This window comes from Acanthisitta chloris, unplaced genomic scaffold (genome assembly GCF_000695815.1).
Source record: "Acanthisitta chloris isolate BGI_N310 unplaced genomic scaffold, ASM69581v1 scaffold17630, whole genome shotgun sequence".
NCBI classification, from domain to species: Eukaryota; Metazoa; Chordata; class Aves; order Passeriformes; family Acanthisittidae; genus Acanthisitta; species Acanthisitta chloris.
This window is the reverse complement of record NW_008651289.1, coordinates 53,747-76,631: the sequence shown is the minus strand read 5'-3', so window position 1 is coordinate 76,631 and position 22,885 is coordinate 53,747. Positions and strand designations below refer to the sequence as shown.

The window sequence follows — 22,885 nt, the reverse complement described above, 5'->3', positions numbered from 1 at the left end:
ACTCTCCAACCCTCCTACTTGTGAGTGAAACATCTTGGAGCCCTCATGAGCTGCCCCAAAAGTTCTTCCTGCAGGGTTCCCCTGTCACTGCAGCACCATGGCTTCATATCTCTTTTTGGAAGAGCTGGAAATGAAGCCCACAGGAGCAGGGCTTTCTCCAAAGAGAATAGAAAGCCAGAACTCATGCATGTTCCTGGGTTGCAGCAACCCCACTGAAGCCAGGGGAAGCAGTGAGCATTGGTGACACTACTGTCTCCTCATAGTTTTCCTCCATCTCTTCTGATCCTAAGCTATTTTGGGATCTTCCTGGGAGAAAGGAGTTGGAATTCTTTTCAGAATTGGGAAAATCATTAATTTAATGCTGCTCCCACTCTTCTCCATCCCCTGCCCCAGCTGTGTAATCTTGCCTCTAACCGTGCATGCTCTAGTTAATAAAAAGCACTGAAATACAGGTCCAGTGCCTGCTATTTCCAGGAATGTTTGGTCCCATAAAACCATAGGAAACCATAATTTCAACAAATTAAATCAGTTACTGCCTATCTTTCTGGCTGAATGCATGGAAAAGGAAGAGCACCCTGCTGGCTCCATGCATGGGGAGTAACACCAGTCAAATTCCACCAGTGTCCATCCTGGGAAAGGGAGGCGACAGGCACGTCTCCTTTGAGCAGACATTAAAGGAATGCCATATGCAATAGGGAAAATGTACAGTGAGTACTGAGCTCATCAGTCATTTTTTGTTTAATCTAATTAAACACAATATATCCTCTGACCTTCAGGGCTGGCACTAAATTCTCCTATGTTGTTCTTTCCATACAAAGTTCTGTTGACAGATGGGGAAAGCCTATAGTTTGCTTTAAGCTTCAGATAAGTAAAGTTAAACATGCAGCAGATAAAATTGTTTTCCCAGCACTCTTCTCCCACCAGCCAATTGTGGGTGCTCACTTGGAGGGCTTCACTCCTCTGGCCTTCATCTCACCCCCAGCTTGGGGATGAGCTTGTGGCCAGCAAAAGCTGTGAGAGGGCAGAGGCAGAGGCAGAGTGCTGCAGAAACCCTGGAAAGTTCATTTTTAGTTGGTTCTGACAGTGCTGAGCTTCGTTTCCATGTGGCAGACTATTGAGGAAAATGGTGCTACTCCTTGCTAAATATATTTCCAGAGTCACTAAATAATTCACTTAACACCCAGTCACTTGGCATTTGCTGATACTGAAGCAGGTTTTAAATAAAAAATGTAGAATTGCATCAGACACCTTGTGCATATTCCCTGCTTATACAGGTTGTACACTGTTGCTGTGTGTGCAAGAGTGCAATTGGTCAACACTGCTTCGTGAGTTTTCAGGGAGGGAAAGCATACACAGAGCTGGATTTGGGGGAGAGCAGGGTATCCGGGTGCCACAAGCAGGTGCAGGCTTTGATCATGCAAAAGAGTTGGAAGTGTGCTCACCTTTTTGTATGACAACCTGCAGGCTCACTTCCTTGCAGGCAAATGAGAAGAGCACATATCTGCCTTTTACCAGCATCACTTGGTAACATCACCTGCAAAGCTATTTCTTCCGGTATATTGAAAAATCCTTTAGTCCTAGTTTGGGGAGTTATTGCAGATAACTAGTCCGTGTACGTAGAGCTGTACCTGTGCTCCTGGACGTACAAGCAAATAACTCCTTGAAATGTAAACCAAAAGATACAGACAAGCCTGGAGGCAATAACCTTATGGTTCCCAACAGGCCATGTTAAAGAAGATTTCTTTACTGTAAATAGCTTTTAATACTCCCTTTGTCTATTAATAGCACCAGGCAGGGCAGGAGGCAGCAGCCTGCTGAGCACAGAGGGCCTGTTTCCTGCACATGGCTGTGGAGTCGGTCTGGAGTGCTGTGAAGCTCATGGTTCTGATTTCACATGGCCAACTGCAAGGCCCTGACATGGGGGTTGGCATGACTGGGATCCCCAGCCATCAGCTTTGAGATCCCTAAACACATCAGTGTTTGAATAAACACAGACCTCCTGCTGGAAGCCCTCAGCCATCCCCAGGGGCTGCAAAGGACCCTGCAGGTAGTTACAGCCACCTAACATCTCTCTTGGAGCTCTAGGGAAAGTAAAAAGGCTGACTTTTTGGAGCAACTCTTTACCTAGGGAGAATTTTGTTATCTTCAGGCAAAGGGGGTGGCAGGATCACTGGAGGCACTGACCACTGTTGCTCCTTCATGCTCCAGCCTCCACCTCTTCTCTGCTGCCTATCAGCAGCCCCAGAGACCAGATAGATGGAGTCATGCAGCTGCTGGTTTACTAGGGGAGCTGCCCCTTGCAAAACTCACTGCCTTTTGAGCACTCCCACAACAGAGTGACAGGATGTTTTGTATAGATACATATACCCCCCAATAAAGAATGGACCCAGCAGGCTGCCCTGCAAAATGAACTGTGCGTGCTGGGCAGTAATGTGTGATGGGCTGTGGGCGTGGAAGGGCTTCCTTTTGATGATGAAAACTTTCCCTCCTTACACTGGGAAGGGGCTCAGGCATATACCAAAAATCCAAAGAATCCTGAAGGAATTGCAGAGAGGATGGTCCCTCCTCTTTTCTGCAAGTGCCCATGTGGTTGCCCCTGCAAAGCCAGGGAGAAGGGGCTGTGTGAAGCAGAAAAGCAGGTGACCCATGTGGCAGTGACAACTGGCCTCTCAGTCTATTTCCAGCAAGCTGGGAGTGACTTGAAATGGATGAAAGTGCCTCAAGTCTCTCCATAAAGAAAATCGTTACACCTCCTTAAAACTTGGGTTGGAAATGCCTGAATGTCTGCCCGAAACTGGGTGAAGTCCAGATGAAAATGTTTCCCTCTGGTGCGAAGGGGGTGCTACCCATTCCTCATGTCGCTGTGCTGAGTGTCTGGCTTTTGGTCTCGTCCAGCTCAGCAGAAGGGTTGTTATGTTTTTTTGTCTCCAGGGGACTCAGAGCCATTACAATGCCCTGGGAGCAGTGCTGGAGCAGAGTGCATTGCTCCTGGGAAAGCCCTGGCAGAGGGAAGCTGGGGGGGGCTTGCCCTGCTTTAGGGGCTGCTTGCCTTCATTCTGCCTGTGTTTTGAAGTACCTCATGTTTTTAGCTATAAAGCTCTAACCACCAAAACCCAAAATCTTGGCTTGGTAAGGCACGTTGCCTTGGAGTGTTTCCTGGGACTGAGTGACTTACGATGCTGTGCTGCAAGCAGGGGGAAGGGCTCCTTGTTTTAGAGAAGGTGGGTCACACTCGTCCGGAATCCAAACTCCCTCGGAGACTTTTTTGTCCCCGTTTTTTTTTCATGACATCAGCCAGGACTTGATGTTACTATTTTAAAAACAAAAGGAGGGGACACCCCCCCACTTCCCTCCTGCTCTCTGCCAAAAGAACAAAGAACAGCTAAAGCACACAAGTTCTGGCACTCTGTTTGGAAATAAAAACATTCATCCTCATGTCAGGTATGGAACTGCCCGGCTCTCCTGCCAAAGCAAGCAAACTGGGAGGCAGCACAGACCCATGGCGCAGAGAAGCCTGGGCAAAGGGGATGCCTGGTGTCACCCTGTGCTTGGGCAGCTCCTTGCCAAGCTCCTGCACTGCTGGCCAGGGTGTGCTGGGATGCTCCTGGCCATGGGCAGGCACCCAGGAAAGGGCTACCCTGTTCCTCCCAGCCTGGGAGGTGGGGAAGGACCTTCCTCCCCTCTCCCACCCCTGGTTCCCACTGCTTGGGCAGACCCTGCATCTCCATGTGATATGTCCCCTCTCCCCAGCAGGGCTGGTGGATGGCACGGGGATAACCCAGTCTAAATTCCACGCTTTAGACACTAACATCTTTGTCTGGCTTCTTCCTCGCCATTTAAACATGTCAGCAGTTCCCAAGCATGGATTCCTGTGCCGTGAGTTCACCCCCAGCAAGCATCCAAACTACAAGTCGAGGCTGCTGGCTCTTCCCTGCCCGTCTGTGAAGCATTACTGGAATAGTGGCCAGTCCTCCAAACACGAGGAAGAGATTACTTGGGCTTTCTGGGAGGCTCCCTGGCATGCCTTCAGGGCAGAGCAAATGAGGATAATTTATCTGCAGGCTTCCAGCTGAACCCAGAAGCTCAGAGCTGCCAGGACTACACTGTCTTGCTCTCGCAAGAAGGCATTTTTCCATTGTCACTGTTGTATATTGTTCACATGATTTGTTTGTACCATCACGTTCTGGGGCCAAGATAAGAGGTCATCCCCCTGCCTTTTACTGGAGACATGTTCCCTGGGACAATCCAGGGAAAAGCTCTCGCAGGACAGAGCACTTGAAGGAGGCTTTCGTGTTCAATGCCACCTTCGTTAGTCATGTACATAGTTTTGTGCAATCTATCTGGTGAGAAACACAGCATGTCAGAGGGGAATTGTTCTCTAAACTGCAGTTACAGATGGGCCAAAGCAGGCTGAGCAGTGCACATGGACCGCCAGCTTAATGAGCACAGCAGCTGCCCCTCAGGAGGGAACAAAAGCCAGGCAGTGAGCCTCTGTGTGCTTGTGCGAGCGGCTCTTGTTTCCCACAGGAGCTGGATTCAGTTTTGTGGCCAGATAGCAATCCTGGGTTCCCTTCCTCACTCCATCTGCTGTGATCTAATGCGGTGCTCAAGGATGGGTTAATGTCCCTGCTGCTTCTGCAGGGGGATGTGGGGAGTAGAGACACGGCAATGCAGACAGCTGAGCCCTCTGTAGCAGAAGCAGCCAACTGGAACAACACTGTAACGCCATCCACTTTAGTGAAGTTACTTGTGATTTTTGAATGGAGAGTGGGGGCCCAGTGGCTCCACCTTGGCACAGCACAATGGGAAAAGAGCAGATTCTCTGTTTGCTTCCACTGCAGGGGGATGTGGGGAGTAGAGACACGGCAATGCAGACAGCTGAGCCCTCTGTAGCAGAAGCAGCCAACTGGAACAACACTGTAACGCCATCCACTTTAGTGAAGTTACTTGTGATTTTTGAATGGAGAGTGGGGGCCCAGTGGCTCCACCTTGGCACAGCACAATGGGAAAAGAGCAGATTCTCTGTTTGCTTCCATCCTGGCTGCAGCGCAGCGCCTCTTTCACTGTCCCCAAAACAGCTGTGTGCTGCCTGAAGTGACTTTACAGACAGTAAAAGCTTAAAACATTGCATTCACCTTCATGATTGTTTTTCCCTTTAGAGCAAATCATGGCGGAAGATCAAGAATATGGTGCACTGGTCCCCGTTTGTGATGTCTTTCAAGAAGAAGTACCCTTGGATCCAGCTAGCGGGACACGCAGGTACAGAGCATGGGGAGGGGCAGAGCGGTGGGAATGCTCTTAGTTATCTCAGGTTAATGAGCTTTGTTGGCCTGAATTGCTTCTGACTGCTGCATGAGTGTCACAGCTTGCAGCTCCCATGTCTCTAGCCCAGGAGAGTGACCTAAATACTAAGGAGGGTGATGTGAAGGTGCAGTGCTCTGGGCTTTCAGTGTCTCAGGGCCAGGAGGTATTATTGCTGCTTTTTACTCAAGCAGCATAAAGCTGGTGGTCCTTTGAGTGAAACCTAAGCCTTGCTGATCCAAAGCAAAGCAGATGTTGACCTACATAAATGTGCCCCACAGATGAGCCTAAAGACAAAAGTGTGACTCTACTGTGGAGCACACAGAGGATGTGAAACAAATGTGTTGGGTGCTGCAGGACAGGTCTCTGCCCTGTTTGAGGTGGGACAGCGCTGGTCATAAACCACTGGCAACACAAAGCTTTTAAGTCTCAGCCTAAGGGGACTCTTTTTGGTGCAGGTGTAAATGGAAATACTTCCAAGGTGTTGGGCTGCCCTTCTTGTTTTGAGAAGGCACAGCACCATCCCCCATCCAAAGCAAGTGCCACATTGTCCCTTGTCACCCTCAGGTAGTTTCAAGGCAGCAGCTAATGGCAGGATACTGAAGAAGCACTGTGAATCAGAGCAGCGCTGCCTCGACCGGCTGATGAATGATGTCCTGAAGCCCTATGTTCCTGCCTACCATGGTGATGTCGTGAAGGATGGGGAGCGATACAACCAGATGGAAGATCTCCTGGCTGAATTTGACTCCCCTTGTGTTATGGACTGCAAAATGGGGGTCAGGTGAGTGGCTCTGGGGATGTTGTGTGAGTTTTAAGATGGGATACTCAAAGAAAATGTCTCTCCTGGGTAAAACTGCCTGAAACACACAAGTAACAACACCAGCCTCGCCTGTCTTCAGGAAAAGCTAAGCCAACAGCGTGAGGAGAGAGCCATGGGGAAACCTGGATTTGGTAAGGGCACACTAGGCTCCTTTGTTCTCTGCTTGTTGACTGTCCTGTGTGCTTGAAAGTGTTTTGGTGTGGCAGAGAGGCAGCACTCTAGGTTTGGATACACCAGAATGGCACAGTAGCTTTTAGGAGGATGGCAGCCTTCCTCTCTCTGCCACATGAGGACACAGTCAAGGGGCAGGGAAGAAAAGGTGTAGAAGAACCTGCCCAGGGTGCCAGAGAGGTGAAATAAAGATGTTTGAAAGGCACAAGAGCAAGAAAATTTCCCTCTGCTCAGCTTTTGCTCCTATATGCACTGGAGGCATAAAACATGTGTGCTAAGTAGTTTTGTGCCTTTCAAGCAAAGTTCTTGAAATGTTTCCTAACAGATGAGCAACACTACCCGTGTCCTCCTTGGGAACCATCTGCAGATATGCCAGGATCCCAGGCTGCAGCCACTTGGCTAGCAGCAGTTTTTGAGTGAGCAATGCCACAGCTGAGAATGGTGTCCCAGAGCAAATGTGAGCAGGGCTGGTGACCCCAGGGGGCTGCCAGTTTTGGAACAGCCTCAGGTCACCACTCGACCCTGGATTTGCTGTAGGCTGGTGGCAGGGTAGGTTGAGACCCCCTTAGCTGGGTGCAGCCCAGACGTGGTGGAGACACTTGCGCTGCTGGAAAAGCTGATGGCTTCTGTGGGAGGGAGGAATTTCCTCTCCTGACATCCCAGTGTGAAACTCGAACTGGTGTGTTGGGCTGTCAGCAAGGAAGAGATGAGGTATAGTTTCCACCAGAGGGGTGGAAAGAAGGGCAGGGGGCCTAGCACAGCTATGTGGCCCCAGCTGGCACACACCATGCTGCTACAGGAGGGAGACAGGATCCGCTCTGGACCCAGAGATGACAGCCACCAGAAGAAGACCTGCTGGTCGTGCTGCCCAGGTGTTCCTGTGGCTCTGCCTGGGAGGAAGAAAGCCTCCCATGCACAGATCACAGGCTGGGTGATCTGTGCACATGGGGTCTTGGAGCTCAGGCAGGCAGAGCAGGCAAGGGGCAAACATGCCAGGCATCATCATCTTTAAATAAGACAGTGCTGTGAGAGGAGCTGGTGAGGGAGGGCAAAATGAGTTAATGCTGTGGAGTGGGTCATTCCCGTGGCTGAGCAAATAAACTAAACCTCAGGGCTGTTAAATCTGTCATCTGAGCCAGCAGCTTGCTGCCAGGCAGATAGAGGTTTGGGGTTTTTCCTGCCAACCTGGCTTTGGGATGCAGCAGCCTACTCCAGTCACTCCTAAACAAAACTTTGTCTTTCTTAAGCCCTGGTAATGGTTCAAGCCTGAGGCAATGGTGGGGACCAAGCCACAGACATAGATGATCTGTCATTCTCATCCAAAGGAAATGCAACATGAGCAGCACTTCTAACATGTCGCTGCTTTATTCTGCTGTTTCGCTCCACCTGCCCCAAAATCATGGGTTTGGTGATCTCAGCGGAAGACTTCCACTGCTTTTATCTGCAGTGTTTTTCAAAAGGGTTGATGTCCTGGGGGTGCTTGGTCATCATATGCTTGCCTAGAGTAAAGGCACCAGGTTACTTTGCTAAGCCTGTGGGACACATAGGAACACTGTCCCACATAGTCTGCCTAATACCCTTGCTTGGTTCTGAAGGTGAACCACACAATCAGTGCTGGGATTTCGGCACAAGAGATATGGGCAGAGGGTACTCTTCCTGTGCAGAGCTAGGCATAGCTAGTGGGAAGTGTAGAGCAGTTTGGATTGGGGAGGAAGGAGGTGACAGATAGGGTCATTCCTGTGTTGTTTGCTGGGACACTTCACCCAGCTTGGTGAGTCCTTTGAGGAGAGGGATCCTGGGCACTTGAGAGGCTGAGCCACAGAAGGTTTGGGAGCTGCAAGAGGAATTCCATAGTGGCTTATTAATGCTGCAGGAAGTATTACTTTGTGGATGATGGTTTTCTGTATGCCTGAGTGCAGAACTTCTTCATTTCTATACTGTGACACAGAGGGGTGCTCCTCTGAAGGATGCATAAAACCAGGGTCTTTGCACACTCCTCTGCACCTTGCATCCTCCTTGCCCCATTCCCCCATCCTGGCTGCACCCTGTTGTCCTGGGGTGATGGTAAGCACCTGGCCAAGGCTGCATCCCTTCTTCTGCTCCACCTTGTAGAGAAAACTTTTGTTAGATAGTCCACTTAAACCAATGCTGGGCCAAATCATCAGTGGAACACCTCTTTGTGAAAACACTCTGTTTAGCAGCCAGTGAGGCACAGCCCTTGAGGTGCACAGAGTGGGGTAATTGGAAAGCACAGGAGAGACACAGGAGTGGATTTGGCCCACATTGGGCAACCCTTGGAGGGAGGAGCAGATGATGCTGAGGGCTGGGGCACAGTAACCTCCCTCTTGCCCTCAATTCAGCTGGGTCCCAAAGCATATGAGCAATTTCCTCGGCACATCTTGAAAGCAATGTTTAGTTTGTGAGAGCCAAGGTACTGCTCAGGTTTCCTGAGCATTGGGGTCAGGTCCCCCAGGACAAGAAGTGGCAGCAGGAGGCTGCCAGTGGGACAGCAGCAAGACCATGAGCACCTGTGAGAGATAACCTCCCTTGTTACTGGCAAACTGGTTGTTGTTCCTTGATGAACTAAAAAGATATCGTGTGTTGATGATGGAGTGATAATAAAATCAGAATCAATTCACCTACAATGAGGCTTGCTCCATTATTTCCTATGCTGCTCTACTCCTTAGGGATCAGCTATCCTGGATAAGCCTAATTTCTGGGGCAAGGACTATCTGTGGATATATGTCACCTCGTGTGGCGGCACTGTGGCACTGCTAATATACCCTCCTCACTCATTGCAGAACCTACTTGGAGGAGGAGCTGATAAAGGCCCGGAAGAAGCCGAGCCTGAGGAAGGACATGTACCAGAAGATGATTGAGGTGGACCCTGATGCCCCCACTGAGGAGGAAAATGTGCTACGGGCAGTAACCAAGCCCCGCTACATGCAGTGGAGGGAGACTATCAGCTCAACTGCCACACTGGGCTTCAGGATCGAGGGGATAAAGGTGAGTCTATTCCAGGTGTGCAGAGCAGGGAATCAGCTGCTAGGAGTGTTTAGTAGCCAAACTCATTGACAGAGGTACACATGCAGCAGACTGGTGGCAAGACCATGTCACATCTGGACATCTCCAGCCCCTGCAGCCAAACCAACACCCTAGCCTGGGGCAGTGCTGCCTCTCACATCCTAAGATATGAGAGCACAGCTAAGCTTAGGGCACCCATGCAAGAGGACAATTTTAGCCATAATCTCATTAAATCAGATGCTTGGTTAATTTCCCTGATTACAAAATGTAAAGTGTCATACTCCATCTCGAAGACTCAAATTAGTTGTTTGCTTTCAATACTGCCGTGCCATTAAGCTGAGCCATTAATCCAAATCCCAGCTTGAACATGTGCCGATCTGCGCTTGGAGCTGTGAGCTTAGCCACAGTCAGTAAGGAGGATGTATTTACATGCCTGTCCTGAAAACTTCAGCAACTGAGCCATATGAAATGGGGCAAATACAAGCAGCAGCACTTTCCGTCAGCACTTGCACACGTGTGTAACCTGCTGACTGTGCTTGCTCAGAGCAGCACTCACATTTCTAAAGATACCTGCTGGGATGTTTTTGTATCCCCATTAGATGAGCCAGCCTAGGAGATTTTCTCCTGGTGAGCAGGTTTTGCAGCAAGAGAGTTTTCTGGGATGGCAGTTGAACAGAGGTAGGTCTGAAACTGCAGAGCACTTGTATTAGAGATATAAGACTTGCATGAATATTAGCAATGGCATATGCCTTTTGAGAGCCAGCCAACGTGAATTAAAGGGAACATCACACTTGAGCCAAGGGTTTCTTCGCATGCCTGGGCATGGTGTTGGCTTAGCAGCCAAGGGGAGCTCAGTCAAGTCATGTTTGCAGTAATTCAGGCTTGGGGCACTGCTGAGAGCCCAGGTGGTAGCTCAGGGTGGCTGCTCACTCTTACTGAAAACAGTGGCTCAATTTCTACATGCATCTCGGTTGGAGGAGTTTCTTTCTCTTGATCACAGATTGTTTTTCTCCTGTCTGAGTTGGGCAGGATTCTCCCAGAGCACCCATCTGGCCTTAAACTCCGCACCTCTCCTGCCTGGAGATAGCAGTGTCAAAATGATAGAATTAAAACAAATGAAGCTGTTCCTCAATAAAGCCCTTACACCAGATTTTGTAGACTTGCCGGGTAGCGTTCCCCTTCACCTCACCAAACAGCAAACAAATGCAGGTGTTAGACCATGGGTTTAAAAGGGTTACTTACAGCTGATAACTTCTAATTATCCACATTCCAAACCACCAGTGAGAAAGGAGTTGTCTGTTCCTCTGTGTATGTTGCACACAGGGAGGAGGGCCCCTGCTTCATTCAGCTGTTTCACGGCCAGCAGAGGACAGTGCATTTATCTCTAACTCAACCGCTCTCAGAAACCCCAGGAGTAGCCCTTGGGCCAAGCCCCTTCAAGAGTTTTCTGGCAGGCAATGCAAGGCACTCCTGCCTGTCCCATGGTCCTGTCTGGGATGCTGCTGGCCATGGTCCCCCCCCCAAACATCTTTCTGCAGTGTCTACATTGGGTCAGAGCACTTGCTTGCTCATGCAGCACTTCCCTTATCTCCCAAGCTCTCCCACAGACCCTTTAGTGCCATGGGTGCCCATAAGCATGCTGTGAGTTGCTCCAACGTGGGACAACCCTTTGCCTAGTTCCCATTGCTGCTGTTCTGCTGGTGCTTATTGTAAAATTGAAGCTATATAAGAAAGGAGTGGACCAGCTGGGACCAAACCTCCCATGCACTGTTTCTTCTCCCGGCTTTCTTGGTATAATCAGAAATCTCTATCTATTTATAGTCCAACATGATAGATCCTTGGCCTCCAGCAGTGCTTCTTAGCCTGTCATCTGGGGATGTTTAATGGGCTTTACAATAAGAGCAGGTCATATGTGAAACACTTGAAATGAAAAATGTGAAAAATACCACAAATCATGTTCCCACAGAAGAAAAAAACAACAGCACTGTGGAGGGAAATAAAAGCCATAAAGGAGTGGTGAGATTTGCACCTCTGTTTCAGCTGACTGTGAGTTTCTGCCCAATCTGAGCAGTGGATTTTTTTCAGAGGTGAAGCAGCCCTTTAATTGAAAAATGTTGAGAAGTGCTGGCCTCCAGGAGTACTCCTGCTACGGGCTGACTAATTTGATCAAGGCTCTAATTACTGTAATTCTCCTTAAATCCCTGAGCTTCTGGGTTATTTTCCCCTAAGCTAAAGCTTTAGCAGTTCATGCTGGTTCACAGCTGGCATTTTTTCCAGCGGGGCTGTAGACCTGGTCATGCTGTGCTGTATCCCTGTTGTTTGCCCTATTTCTGGGGTTATGTTTCTGTGTTAGGGAGAGTGCCTTCAGTGCCCTGGCTGTCTCCTCATGTTTTATTTCCTGCTGCAAATGCTTCCCTGGGAAGGGCAGGAGTGAATCTGCCCTGCCCCTCACACATTGCTGAAGGATGGTAGGTAGAGGAGAATACCTTGTAGTATAGGAGAAGGACAGGATTGAGCCTTGAGCACATGGGCTGGAAGGGGTACAGGAGAAGGAGAGGAGCAGTGGTAGCCTTTGGGATAGCACAGGCAGGTAAGGTGAACAGTCAGTTCAGGGTTGGGAATGATGATGGAGACTTTCCTGGCTGAACTCTCCCTTTCCTGGTTGGCCTTGAGGATCCAGTTCTACTTTTTTTAATGGAAATTTTCCTCTGCAAAAGGAGATAATGACACTCATTTAACTCTCTGGAATAGCCTGAAACTGTTGGAAACAGTAGCTATTAATAAAATTTCCATGCTAGAAGAAATACAAGTGATCCCTGGTAACTCGGTTGAAGCTTGCTGGAGCTCATTGCAAGAAGTGCCACTCCTGCTCTGGTCTGAGCACCACATTGCCTGCAGCAAGGTCACAGTGGGGTGGTATTCCCCAAGGCTGGAATGTTTGCATGGTCCCAAAAACAGCCCTAAAAGGCCTTCACCTGACGTTCCCAAGACTGACAGCTCACAAGCCCTATCTGAGGCCATACACAGTGCTAGAGGCAGATCTGGCTGACCCAAATCCTGCCCCAGTGACGCCAGCATGATCTGGAATCACTGGTGGGGTGGAGGTTGTCACAGTCCTTATCAGCCCCCTTCACATTAGTTCTGTGTGGAAGCCAGCCCCCCTCGGGTCTCAGACACCTGTAAATGTCATGGCTGTTGTCAGCCTCATGGCAGCAATGTCTGGCTGGATGAGGAAACCATGGGAAGTGGGTAATAATGGGAGCAGCACTACGGATAGGCTGTTTGGCTTTCCTGAAGCTGAGATTGCCTTATCTGAAAGGCCATCTGTGATTTTCATTTATTTTTAGGATCACTTAGAAGTCCATCTCCTTTCTTGGATGCTTTGTGGAAAATTGTGCTCTTTACATGTGAAATTCGTGCTGTGGCACTTCTCCAAATTGATATCAATCATCCCCCTGGGAGAGGGTGGGTAGATTTCTGACCTGCCACATCAGGGCTCACGTGAGGGACATATAGTGGTTTAGAGCCCTTCTCCTGTACATCACAAATGTGCAGAGTATCCTTAGCATGGCATCCTGCCCATGCTGCTGCACAGCTCAAAGCAGAGAGCCTGGCTCTGCTTGGTCTATTGGCAGGATGGCCACTACGGCAGGGAGGTCTCCAGTGAAAAGGTTGTCCCTGGCCCCTGCCAATACACACTCTGTCAGCCATTAGCCTTGCTTTTATACCCTGTGGCAGCATGATGGTCAGGCTGGGTCCCAAGTGGTTTGAAGCTGGGTGTATTGGTTTCAGTCCATGCAAACAAAGGTTTTCATGGAATTTTTCTTGTCATATGTGGTTTTTGTTGTCACCATTGTTCACACTTGCACAAAACACAAGTTGGAAGCTGAAGTGTGCTGTGTGGTTCGTCCCAAACCGCACATCTAGTGTTGGTTTGGTGCTGGGCTTGCCTTGCCCAGCTCTCTGCAGTCTAGGCACTCGACCTTCCCCCAGGCTGGACTGGCCACCATGCCCACAGCCAGCCCTCTGTTCAGGGGGATGCACATTGTCCCATTCCCTGGGCACTTCTGGGTCTCATATCTCCAGGGCAGGTGATTTCGTTGTGCCTTCTTCCTCCCCTAACCTCTTCTCTGCTTCCTTCATCCTTACTTCATCTTCCCCAGCTCACAGGATGTCTTCTTGGCCCCCATCCCTTCAGTCTATTGTGTGCAAATGAGCTGTCCAGGGCAGTGGAATGGAGCTCTGTAATGGAGCTGTGAGCACAAGTGTGCGTGGTTTAAAATAGCCCCTGTATTCAGGAAGCACGAACTGCCTGCCTGTCCCATGGCCCCTCCAGACAATGAAATATGCTGATGTAAAAACTGGAGCCCCAGAAGGACCAGGGAAATGGGGAGAGACCTACAAAGCTGCCCAGGTGTTCAGACAGGAGCATCCCTAAAGCAGACCAAGCCATGACATCCCCGTGGCAGGCCAAGGACAGATGTGCCCCTGGTGAATAGGCAGAGGAGCACAGGCTGCTCCCTGTATCTTGGTGCCAGGCTGCTGCCTTTGAGGTTTGTAATCTATGGACTATCGAAGGTCTAGTGAGGCCAGACAGCCACGGAACTTGGTCCTTGCCTTCTTCTCCTTGCTGCAATGGTCCACAGAGGAATTTGCATGAAGGGGTTGTCTCCATCACATTGTCACCATCCACAGTCAGTTTTGTCCAATCATGATCATGCTCTGCTTTCCTCCACAAGCCAGGGGGGCAGCCCAAGGCTGGTGTCAGCACCTGTGCTCAGCTACAGCAGCGATGGGAAGTCATTCAGGCACAGAAACACCAGAAGCAGGTAGTTTACAGCCTCTGTTGGCAACGAGCACTAGGTCCATGAGAGGTAGCTTGTCCACACTGCCAGTGACCTTGGCAAGTGTGTGATGGTGGACAGTTGCCATTTGCATTAGAGGTCGATGCATCGGGCTGTGGGATAATTTGGGATGTGCAAGGCAGGGAGCTGCTGCCTCTGCTCACCCCCTCTCCATAGACAAGCCCTTCAGCTGCCAAAAAGGCTGGTTGCATCCTACTTGGGAACATGCATGGCTGCTGAAACACTAGTCCTGTCCCAGCTGTCCCTCCCCATCCCACTCACCGCTCTCCTTTCTTTTCAAGAAAGAGGATGGCACTGTGAACCGGGACTTCAAGAAGACACGGACAAAGGAACAAGTCATGGAGGCCTTCAGTGAGTTTACCAGAGGAAACAGGAATGTTTTGGTGAGTGGGGGATACTGGTGGGACTGCCTAGAGAGGGCTTTTCCTGCGGAGACTGGCCTCACCTCATCAGCTCCCTGCCCTCCAGGGCTGAAGCCTGAGCAACCTCTCTTAAAAATGCATGAGAAACGCTGAAGAAAAACACCATCCTAGTACAAGGGTGATAGGAGGGCTGGGAAGAGACATGCTGACTGCAGCAGCACTCTTTGAACTGGGTTCGAGTCCGCTGAGGATGCTCAAGGATTGGCTCCCAAAACCCACTGAGGAATCACAGCTGTGCTCAGCCCCTCACCCCTGGGGCTGGTGGCTGCCTCTGAGCCCAGTCTTTACCCCAGTGTGCAGTGGTGGGGGCTCCCACCCTGGCAGAGTGGATGGCCCTGCACTCTGTCTCGCGGAAGGATGGCCCTGCGCCAGGCGCCCTTCACATGGGCAAGCTGCAGTCAACATTTTCCAAGTTTCTCTATGTTGCCAGGAGAATAAGAGATGTAGCTGTAAACAATTTACACCGTGTCAAATATCCTATTTGACAAAGCACTCCCATTTTAAGCTGTACTGTATAAAGTCTTCAAGTGCAAGGCTCCAGCTGGAGAGGCCCTTGGCACTGCCTCCTTCAAACCAGCATGTTCACTTTGACAGGAGTTACCTGGGGATTATTCCTGGATCTGAAAATTAAGTTGCCTGGCTGCATTTCATCCCCAAAGAGCTTGGAGCACGCTAATACTGTCATGCTGTGGCTCTGGACAGTGGTCCTTGGCCAAACAATTTTAACACAGTAACCCCCACATATCCCCTTGCAGATATGTTATAGTGCCCAGATTCCTATTCTGCGTGTGTTCCTGTGCTTAGTCCTTCTGACTAAACCCCTAGTTTGCAGGGATGCTCAAATAGGATCATGGGTCTTGACCTGTGTGCTGACTAGTGTGAAAGCCCTTCTGCCTACGGGACCAGCTTTGCAGAAGTGCTCATACGGAGTTACAGAACATTTGTCTCATGATGTTTGACTGACTGAGTGACAAAATGACAGATGAGGTGAAGAGCCAACCTATTAAAAAGGTGCAGGAGAGAGAAAAAAGCAGCCTGGTAGTGAGTGCTCAGCAGCAACTGCTGAATTAGCTGTTCCCTCCTTGGAAGCATGGATGCAGCAGGAAGAGTCTGCAGAAAGCACTGGTTCAGCAAAAGCAAATGATTTAAGTTTTTGAAGCCACAGGAGCTCATAAGATGGTGTGGAAGCCAAAGAAGGGACACCTTATGAGGGGACAGGTCTGTGGGAGGTTGCTGAGCACAGGGTGGCTGAGGAACACTCAACACTTGGCCTCTCTCCTTGCAAACGTGGTGTCATGGAGAGGATGCTGGGAAGAGGGGTGGCTTTCCTGTCTTCCCCGTGCTGCAGCTTTTATGTAGGTTTCACACAGCACTGACAGCTTGGGTTTGTTTGTTTTTCTGTAATTCCAGAACAGTTACCTTAACCGGTTGAAGGATATCCGTGCTACCCTGGAGACATCCCCATTCTTCAAGTGCCATGAGGTAATACTCATGTTTAGTTGCCTGGAAATGCAAACTGTTTAAACTCAGCTTGTCCAGGAAGATAAGTCAAAGTCGAGGCTGTAAATATCTATAATTTTGAATTTATGCTTATATCCGTATTTTCATAGCCCTGTGTATTTAATACTTACAGTACAGATGATGACAGATACAGTGTTCATCCATCTGACATGGGCTCAAATCTACTGAAAACCAATGTTCATAGAGATGAAAAGTGATCTAGGAGGAACTCAGGCTGCTTATGGGTTTATATGAAAAGAAAAAAATCCCTAGTGTAAAAGCACTATCAAAAGGTATCATTTGGCTGGCAGTTGCTCCATGTGATCAAACAGGGCTTCAGCAATATCCCCCACCTGCCTTTCCTGAGCTGGTTGGGGCACCACACTAAGAGCTCTTTCCTTGGAATGACTTTCCTCCAGAAATAAGTCTCCACAATACCAACATTTTCTATAGTGAAAATTCAGTTCTGATGGGAAAACAAAAGAGGAAGTGCTATGTTTTTTTGGCCATTATAACAGGAACTGGAATGCTTCACAATTTAATTGAATAATTGTATTGATTTGGAATTGGTAAAGAATATTTGCTATTGCATCTACTTAACAAAACATGAGAATGCATGTCCTGGTCACACGTGGGCAAAAGAGCCTTTGATTCACAGGGCTCAGGAGCCACAGCTCCAAGAGCCACTGTCCCTCACCCAGAGCCATGTGAGCCACCTCAGCCCCAGCCACACATTGAGGATCCTGCCAGGAGCTGGAGGCAGATGGTGCCTGTAAGGCAATTGGAAGGGAAATGTCAAAACTGAGGCTTTCAGGTCTGTTCAACACAGGAAATAAAATGCTCCCTGAACCCAAGTGCCAGGGTTTCATTTGAAAACACAGAAACATAGCAGCCTTTCAAGGAGGTTTTGAAAGGAATTTCCACTCCTTAAAAATTAAAAAGCAGCAGCTTTGACTTTCCATCATGCTTCGAGATGAAGTGCAGCAGAAGATCTGCCAAGCTCTGTGTGCCCCTCCACAGGGCCCTTTCTGGGCAGGGCTCCTCCAAGGAGCTGCAGGAGTATTCAGTGACCCAGGAGAGGCAAGCAAAGAACATCAGCAAAAGGCTTTTCCTTAAAATTAAAATTCTCTGTCCTGGTCAAGAGAGGGCTATAAAAGCTTAGAAGGAGAGGAGCTAAAGATAAGCATTTCTCAGAAATAATACGTATCTCTGCATCTTGGTTGTTTTCCCAATGCACTGGAGGAAAAATTCTGCTAAAAATGTAAATTCATAGCAGCTTTTGCAAACAGTACATGCTTACCATTCAAAACCCTTGTCTAAAGGCAAACCTCAAGCTAAACCCTGCTGATAGCACAGACATGCGAGTCCCCAGTGCTGCTGTTTTAGTGGGCTGACACCAACTGGATCCTCCTCCATGTATCTGTTCATCTTGTGGAGCACTCGTGGATCTCAGTGCAGTGGGTCACCTCTGCTACAGCCCTTGCATTCTGGTCACCAAGGTCTCCAGGCAGGAGACAGCATGTTGCATGTAACTTGTACTTGGAGTGTCACCATCCCTGCAGTGGTGTCTGCAGGACTGGTGAGTGTGAACAGCACAAGCTGATCACAAAGAACTGGCCTTGGAAAAAGTTCCCAGGCTGAGACAATTAATTTCATTCCTTCCTATGGGACCTTGGCTCAGTTTCCAAAACGACATCTCTATCTTTCATGTCCATGTTTTTCTGATCCTCTCGTTTTGCCAAGACCTGAGATTTGTATGAGTAAATCATCTTGTCTGAATGCCTGATTTGCATGTGCAAACACAGCCAGCAGCACCCAGAGCTTGCAAAAGCCTTGCGATAAGATGTCTGAAAGCCTCAAAGCTGAGAGGGAGCAGCAGGAGCGCCACTAACTGGTCTCACCTCTCCACAGGTAATTGGGAGCTCCCTCCTCTTCATTCATGACAAGCAGGAACAGGCCAAAGTCTGGATGATTGACTTTGGGAAAACCACCCCGCTGCCAGAGGGACAGGTTCTCCAACACAACGTGCCCTGGGTGGAAGGGAACAGAGAGGACGGCTACCTCTGGGGGCTGGACAACCTCATTCAGATCCTGACAGAGTTGTCCAAGAACGAAGACTTGCATTAAAGCCACACGTCCAACTCTGCCACTACCCCCAACCTGCCCTTGACTGACTCTTCTGAACTGCACTACAAGACACTTTCCTGCCCTTGCCCTTCCCATTTGAGATCTATACTCTCCCTATTTAATGCGTTTTTGTTGTGGTTTTTTAGGTTGTCTTGGTTATTTGGTTTTTTTCCCTTTCCATGTAAATAGAGAGCTAACCTGCCAGAACAAAAGCTGAACTTGAAACCTTTTTTCAGAGAGTCAGTGGGAGCAGGCGGCCATGCTGGCCGGGAGCAGCCCGCAGGGGTTGCTTAGGCAAGCGCATGCTTTTCCTATCGTGCTTTTGTCTCTTGCACACCCTGCTTTTAAGAGGGCTGGAAGAGGAAGGAGCCTCCCCCTACACTGGGATCAGTAGCTTTGTCTTGAAAACACTCAAGTGACCATGCCCTGGACACTCTGGCAGCCAGGGTGTGTGAGCAAGACCTGGAGATGGTGAAGGACACTGGGGTGAGAGCCCTTTAGTTGCCTTTGCCAACACCTTTCAGCCTAGGGCTGTGCCAAGTCCTTGAGAGATGCTAGAAGGGCAGATTTGAGTTGTCCTTTGTGTTCAAGACATCCTGTAGAGATTGCTCACTTATTTTTGAGCAGCACTGGAGGGCAAGGGTTTCCTTCCTGCTGCAGAGCCATGTAGTTGAGCACAGGTATTTACCATGGCCAGGTGCTTCCCATCCACCTCCCCCATGCTGGGGATAACAGTTTGAGCTCTTCTGTAGAGCCTCAGCTCCTCTGCTAGGAACTGCTTCCAGCCTGCCTTAGCTGAGGTCTCCTCGGCTGGGAAATACAGCTTATATAGGACTTCTATGAGACCTAAAGTAGCCATCTAGGTTGATCAGTCTTTTTCATCAGGAGCCAAGCATGTGTGTAAGGGTAGTGCCACCAATGCCCACACCTGGCCCAGGGCGACTTTCCTGCCTGGAACATCTCCATAATGTTTTATCCGCAGGAGGTGAAAAGTTACAGCATCAAACCAGCTCCCATGTCAGTCACCTTTGGCAAAGCACAGCTGGAGTAAGGCATCCCCATGTGCTCCCCTTTTATTCCACAGAGCTCTGACTGCTGCTAACACCAGCCTCCCGGCCTGCACGGGCTGTGTGGATGGCATCTGTACTCCTGCTCCTGCTCCTGCAAAAACACCCAGTTCTCTATTTAGGGTGGAGGCTATTTTTTAACTTCCTGGAACATTTGGACTCAGCAGCGGCAGAGCTGGCTCACTAAAGGTCAGCCATTGAGAGTGCTGCAGGAGGGGAGGCCAGCTGGGAGTCCCTCATGTTGGGGACAGGAGAATGCAGCACAGGAGGTGGTGTAGGAGCTTGACAGTCATGAACCCTCACCTGCTCCATCCCCAAACCCACTGTCAAATCTCTCTCCCTCAAAGCAGTGCTCCAGAGCCCCTCTACCATAGTTCAGTGGGTTCAGCACCCTCAGTGTGGGAGATCTCCCGGCAGCAATAAGGAGGAGGAGTCTGCAACCATGCCCTAGCCTCCTTCCTGAGGACTGAAATTTCCTAAGGTTCTTCTCAGTTCATATCTCACCAGACAGGTGTCTTTCACTCATCCGATGCCATTGTAAATGGTTGCACTGTTTTAGCTCCTTGCCAGGCTTTCTAGAATAGCCCATGTGGAAGTGCCTTACAGGCTTGCCTCTGTGTCATGGAAAAGGTTGGGTTTTTTTTAAGTTATATTTATTTTCATCCCATTTTAATTGCACAAAACACTAAAATTTAATGCATGGAATCCCTCTTTTTTTTATTAAACTGTGTTTTTAGTTTTTAAACTATCCCCTTTCCAGCTTTGGAGAAAGGGTGTGAACAGATATGCATAGCTACGTACCACTTACTGCTGTACTTTTAGCTTTGAGCTGCTCTTATATATGTATATTATTTTTTAAGCCTGTTTATAAACCAGATTCCTGGCTTCGTGGCTTTGGAAGAAGCAGATTGTTCCTCTCAGATGTCTGATGTCTTCCTAGAGGCTGGAACTGTTGCTGTGAGGGATTTTCCCTGTTCCCAACATACCTCTTGGTCATTGGGTAATACAGAAAAAAATCTGAACGGGTCTGGAACACCAGCGCACAGTGCCTGTAAAAAAAGTCCTTTAACATTGCAAATAAAGGCATATGGGAAGCATTCCCCTGGTGTGCAATCCATGTCTACCCTGCACAGCTTGTGGCAGCCTGGGAACAACCTGTCATGTCCGTGATGATTTTGGGGGGAATCCAGCTCCAGCAGTGCTTCATAAAAGCAGGAGTAGGGAAGGACCCTGTGCCGGGCACAGATCCTGACAAACAGGAACTGACTTTGCAGGGAGCAGGGGAGGGGGAGAGCAGAGCTGGGGCAGTGGGAGGCCCAGGCGCAGTGGGGGACACCCCTGGGAGGGACTTGAATTTCTCCATCCCATTTCTGCAGGGAAGTCCACCAAAGGAAGCTTCACATCAGGAATTTTTTTGGTCTTCATGCTTTTTGCTAGTGTTGCTTTGTGGCTCCCACTGCATGGTTTCTGAGTGCCACCCTGTGATTTCTGTGCTGGAGAATACCAAAGCATCCAGGGGCATCAGATCTGCCTGGCACAGCCAAGCACTTCCCCTGCTCCTCTCCCTCTCATCCTCGCTATGGACAGGGCCAGAAGGAGTGCTTTGGACCAAAGGCCACAAAAAAAATTTCTGCACTGAAGTAGTAATCAGGTTGTAGAGCATAAAGGCAGCTCCATCTGGTTGGTTGTGCAAGTACAAGAAGGCAGGAGCCTGGAGCAGATGTGGCTGAGAGGGGCAGGTGGGCTTAATGTCCAGATTCCCAGGAGCATCCCAGCCTGGGGACCAATATCAGCTCACCAGAGCCCCTCTAAAACAAACTACAGGAGAAACTGAGTGTGGAATTTGCTTGAAGACTAGAAACCTCCTGGTAGGAGGTAGAGCTGTCAGAATTACAGATGCTGCTCTCTGTGCACCAGCGGTCTCTTGTGGGCTGTGAGAAAGGTGAACACATTTCCTATCTGGCTGCCACGGACACTCCTGCAGCACTGTTACCAACAGCCTGTGTTTTACTTGTAGCTCCGTTTTTGGGGGGGCCACTGAGAGTCTCTCTGGTACATGACTCCTCTTCCTATCTTTGGAAGAAAACAAAACCCTCCAAAACTTACCAGCTGCACCCTGTTCTGGAAAAACAGAAGGTAAAGAATAAGAACATCAACCCTGTTCTGCAAAAGCCTGTATTAATAGCTAAGGAAACACCACAACGTCATGGTGGAGAGGGAAAGGGAGTAAGTCGTGGAAAGAATCCCCTGGTGACTGAGTGCTCACATCATCTGCTGACCCTGAGGTTTACACACTGCGTTGGGAGGGGACAGGCCCCCATTGGCACCAGCCACATGCCACAGCAAGACCTGGCCCCCCCCCCCCAGCTTTACTACGTCCCGAGAGAAAAGCCCAGTGGCTTCTTGCCACTCCAGGGATTAATAAACTAAATGATTCATAAACTAAATATTGAGAAGAGAGGCCAGCACTTCTATTAATGCAACAAAGAAAAATTTAGGCATTGCTGAGGCTTCTACTCTCATGAAACAGAGCCTCCCAGCACCTCCAGCAGTCCCAGAGGGTGTAAGGCAGCCTGCTCAGACAGGGGAGGGGGCAGCTCATTTCCTTCATCATTATCTTGTTAGGTACTACTTGCCAGAACAAGCCTCTCATAAACTGAGGCACTGGGGGCCAGTTGGGAGTTGTAACTTCTGAAAATGTAGGACTTGGCAGTGGTGGTTGTTAGGGGTTTGAGGCTCATGTGCTCTGGGTTGTTCACGGCACAAGCTGGCAGGGTTTTTGGGGTCTCTGGGAAGCACTTCAGGAGGTGTTTTGCCCGTGCCATGGACAATTCAGAGCAGCACTACTACCTGACCCCCAAAGCTGGAGCTCCCGCCCTGAGAAAGGGCTGGAGAGGGTCACACTGCCTAAGCAATGAGATCTCAAAAGGAGGGTATTAAATAAATTATTTAAGTCACTGCCACCTAAATACTGCTGGCCACAAATGCAGGTGTGAAGAAACTGGGAGAGATCCCAGCTGTGCCAGAGAGGTTTTCTTTCATTTTGGTGCTGGTGCTGCCTGCAATGGTGTTTTCCTTCTAGAGAGCCCTTGCTGCCAGCCCGGGACAAGGTAGTTCCAGCAGCTTGAAAGCTGGCAACAGCCCCTTTGAGTTTCACCCAGGACACCCATGTTCTCCTGTAGTGGGTGCTGGGTGCAGCTGAAGGGAAGAGGGAGCAAGAGGGAGCTGCCAAGGTGGGAGAGCTCCTGCCTTTGCAGTGCTGAGAGAGCACATGGGGGCAGGAGTGGCTTGGCAGGGGGTACCAGGATGGCCAAATAGCATCTTGGGGGACAGGTGTGTGCTTAGCAGACAAGGGATGCCTTTCCCTTAGCCACTCTGCCTTGGGGATGTGCCTGCCCCCTCCGGAGCTGCTGGTGGAGCCCGGGAGGTGGCTGTGCGGGACAGAGAGGCTGCCCGGGGTGCTCGCTCCGGCCCTGGGCATCGCTGCGTTGGAGCTTGCCCCTCACCCCCCAGCAGCTGTGGGAACTGGCGGGTTGCTAAAATGGATAATCATCCTTCCCACCAGCTGCTGCGATCCGGCCCCTGCCG

At 49.7% G+C, this 22,885-nt stretch overlaps 1 protein-coding gene across 1 annotated transcript in view; it reads left to right on the top strand.

The window, feature by feature from the left end:
- The window catches only part of ITPKB (inositol-trisphosphate 3-kinase B), a gene marked incomplete at its 5' end in the record, with an annotated part of 63,490 nt that extends 45,141 nt beyond the window's left edge, over positions 1-18,349 (top strand). Inside the window, 6 exon segments of the mRNA XM_009072685.1 lie at positions 5,160-5,259; positions 5,869-6,082; positions 9,094-9,298; positions 14,463-14,564; positions 16,014-16,085; positions 18,015-18,349. Coding sequence (XP_009070933.1) covers positions 5,160-5,259; positions 5,869-6,082; positions 9,094-9,298; positions 14,463-14,564; positions 16,014-16,085; positions 18,015-18,230 — 909 coding nt within the window.
- Between the last annotated feature and the right edge of the window lie 4,536 nt (positions 18,350-22,885).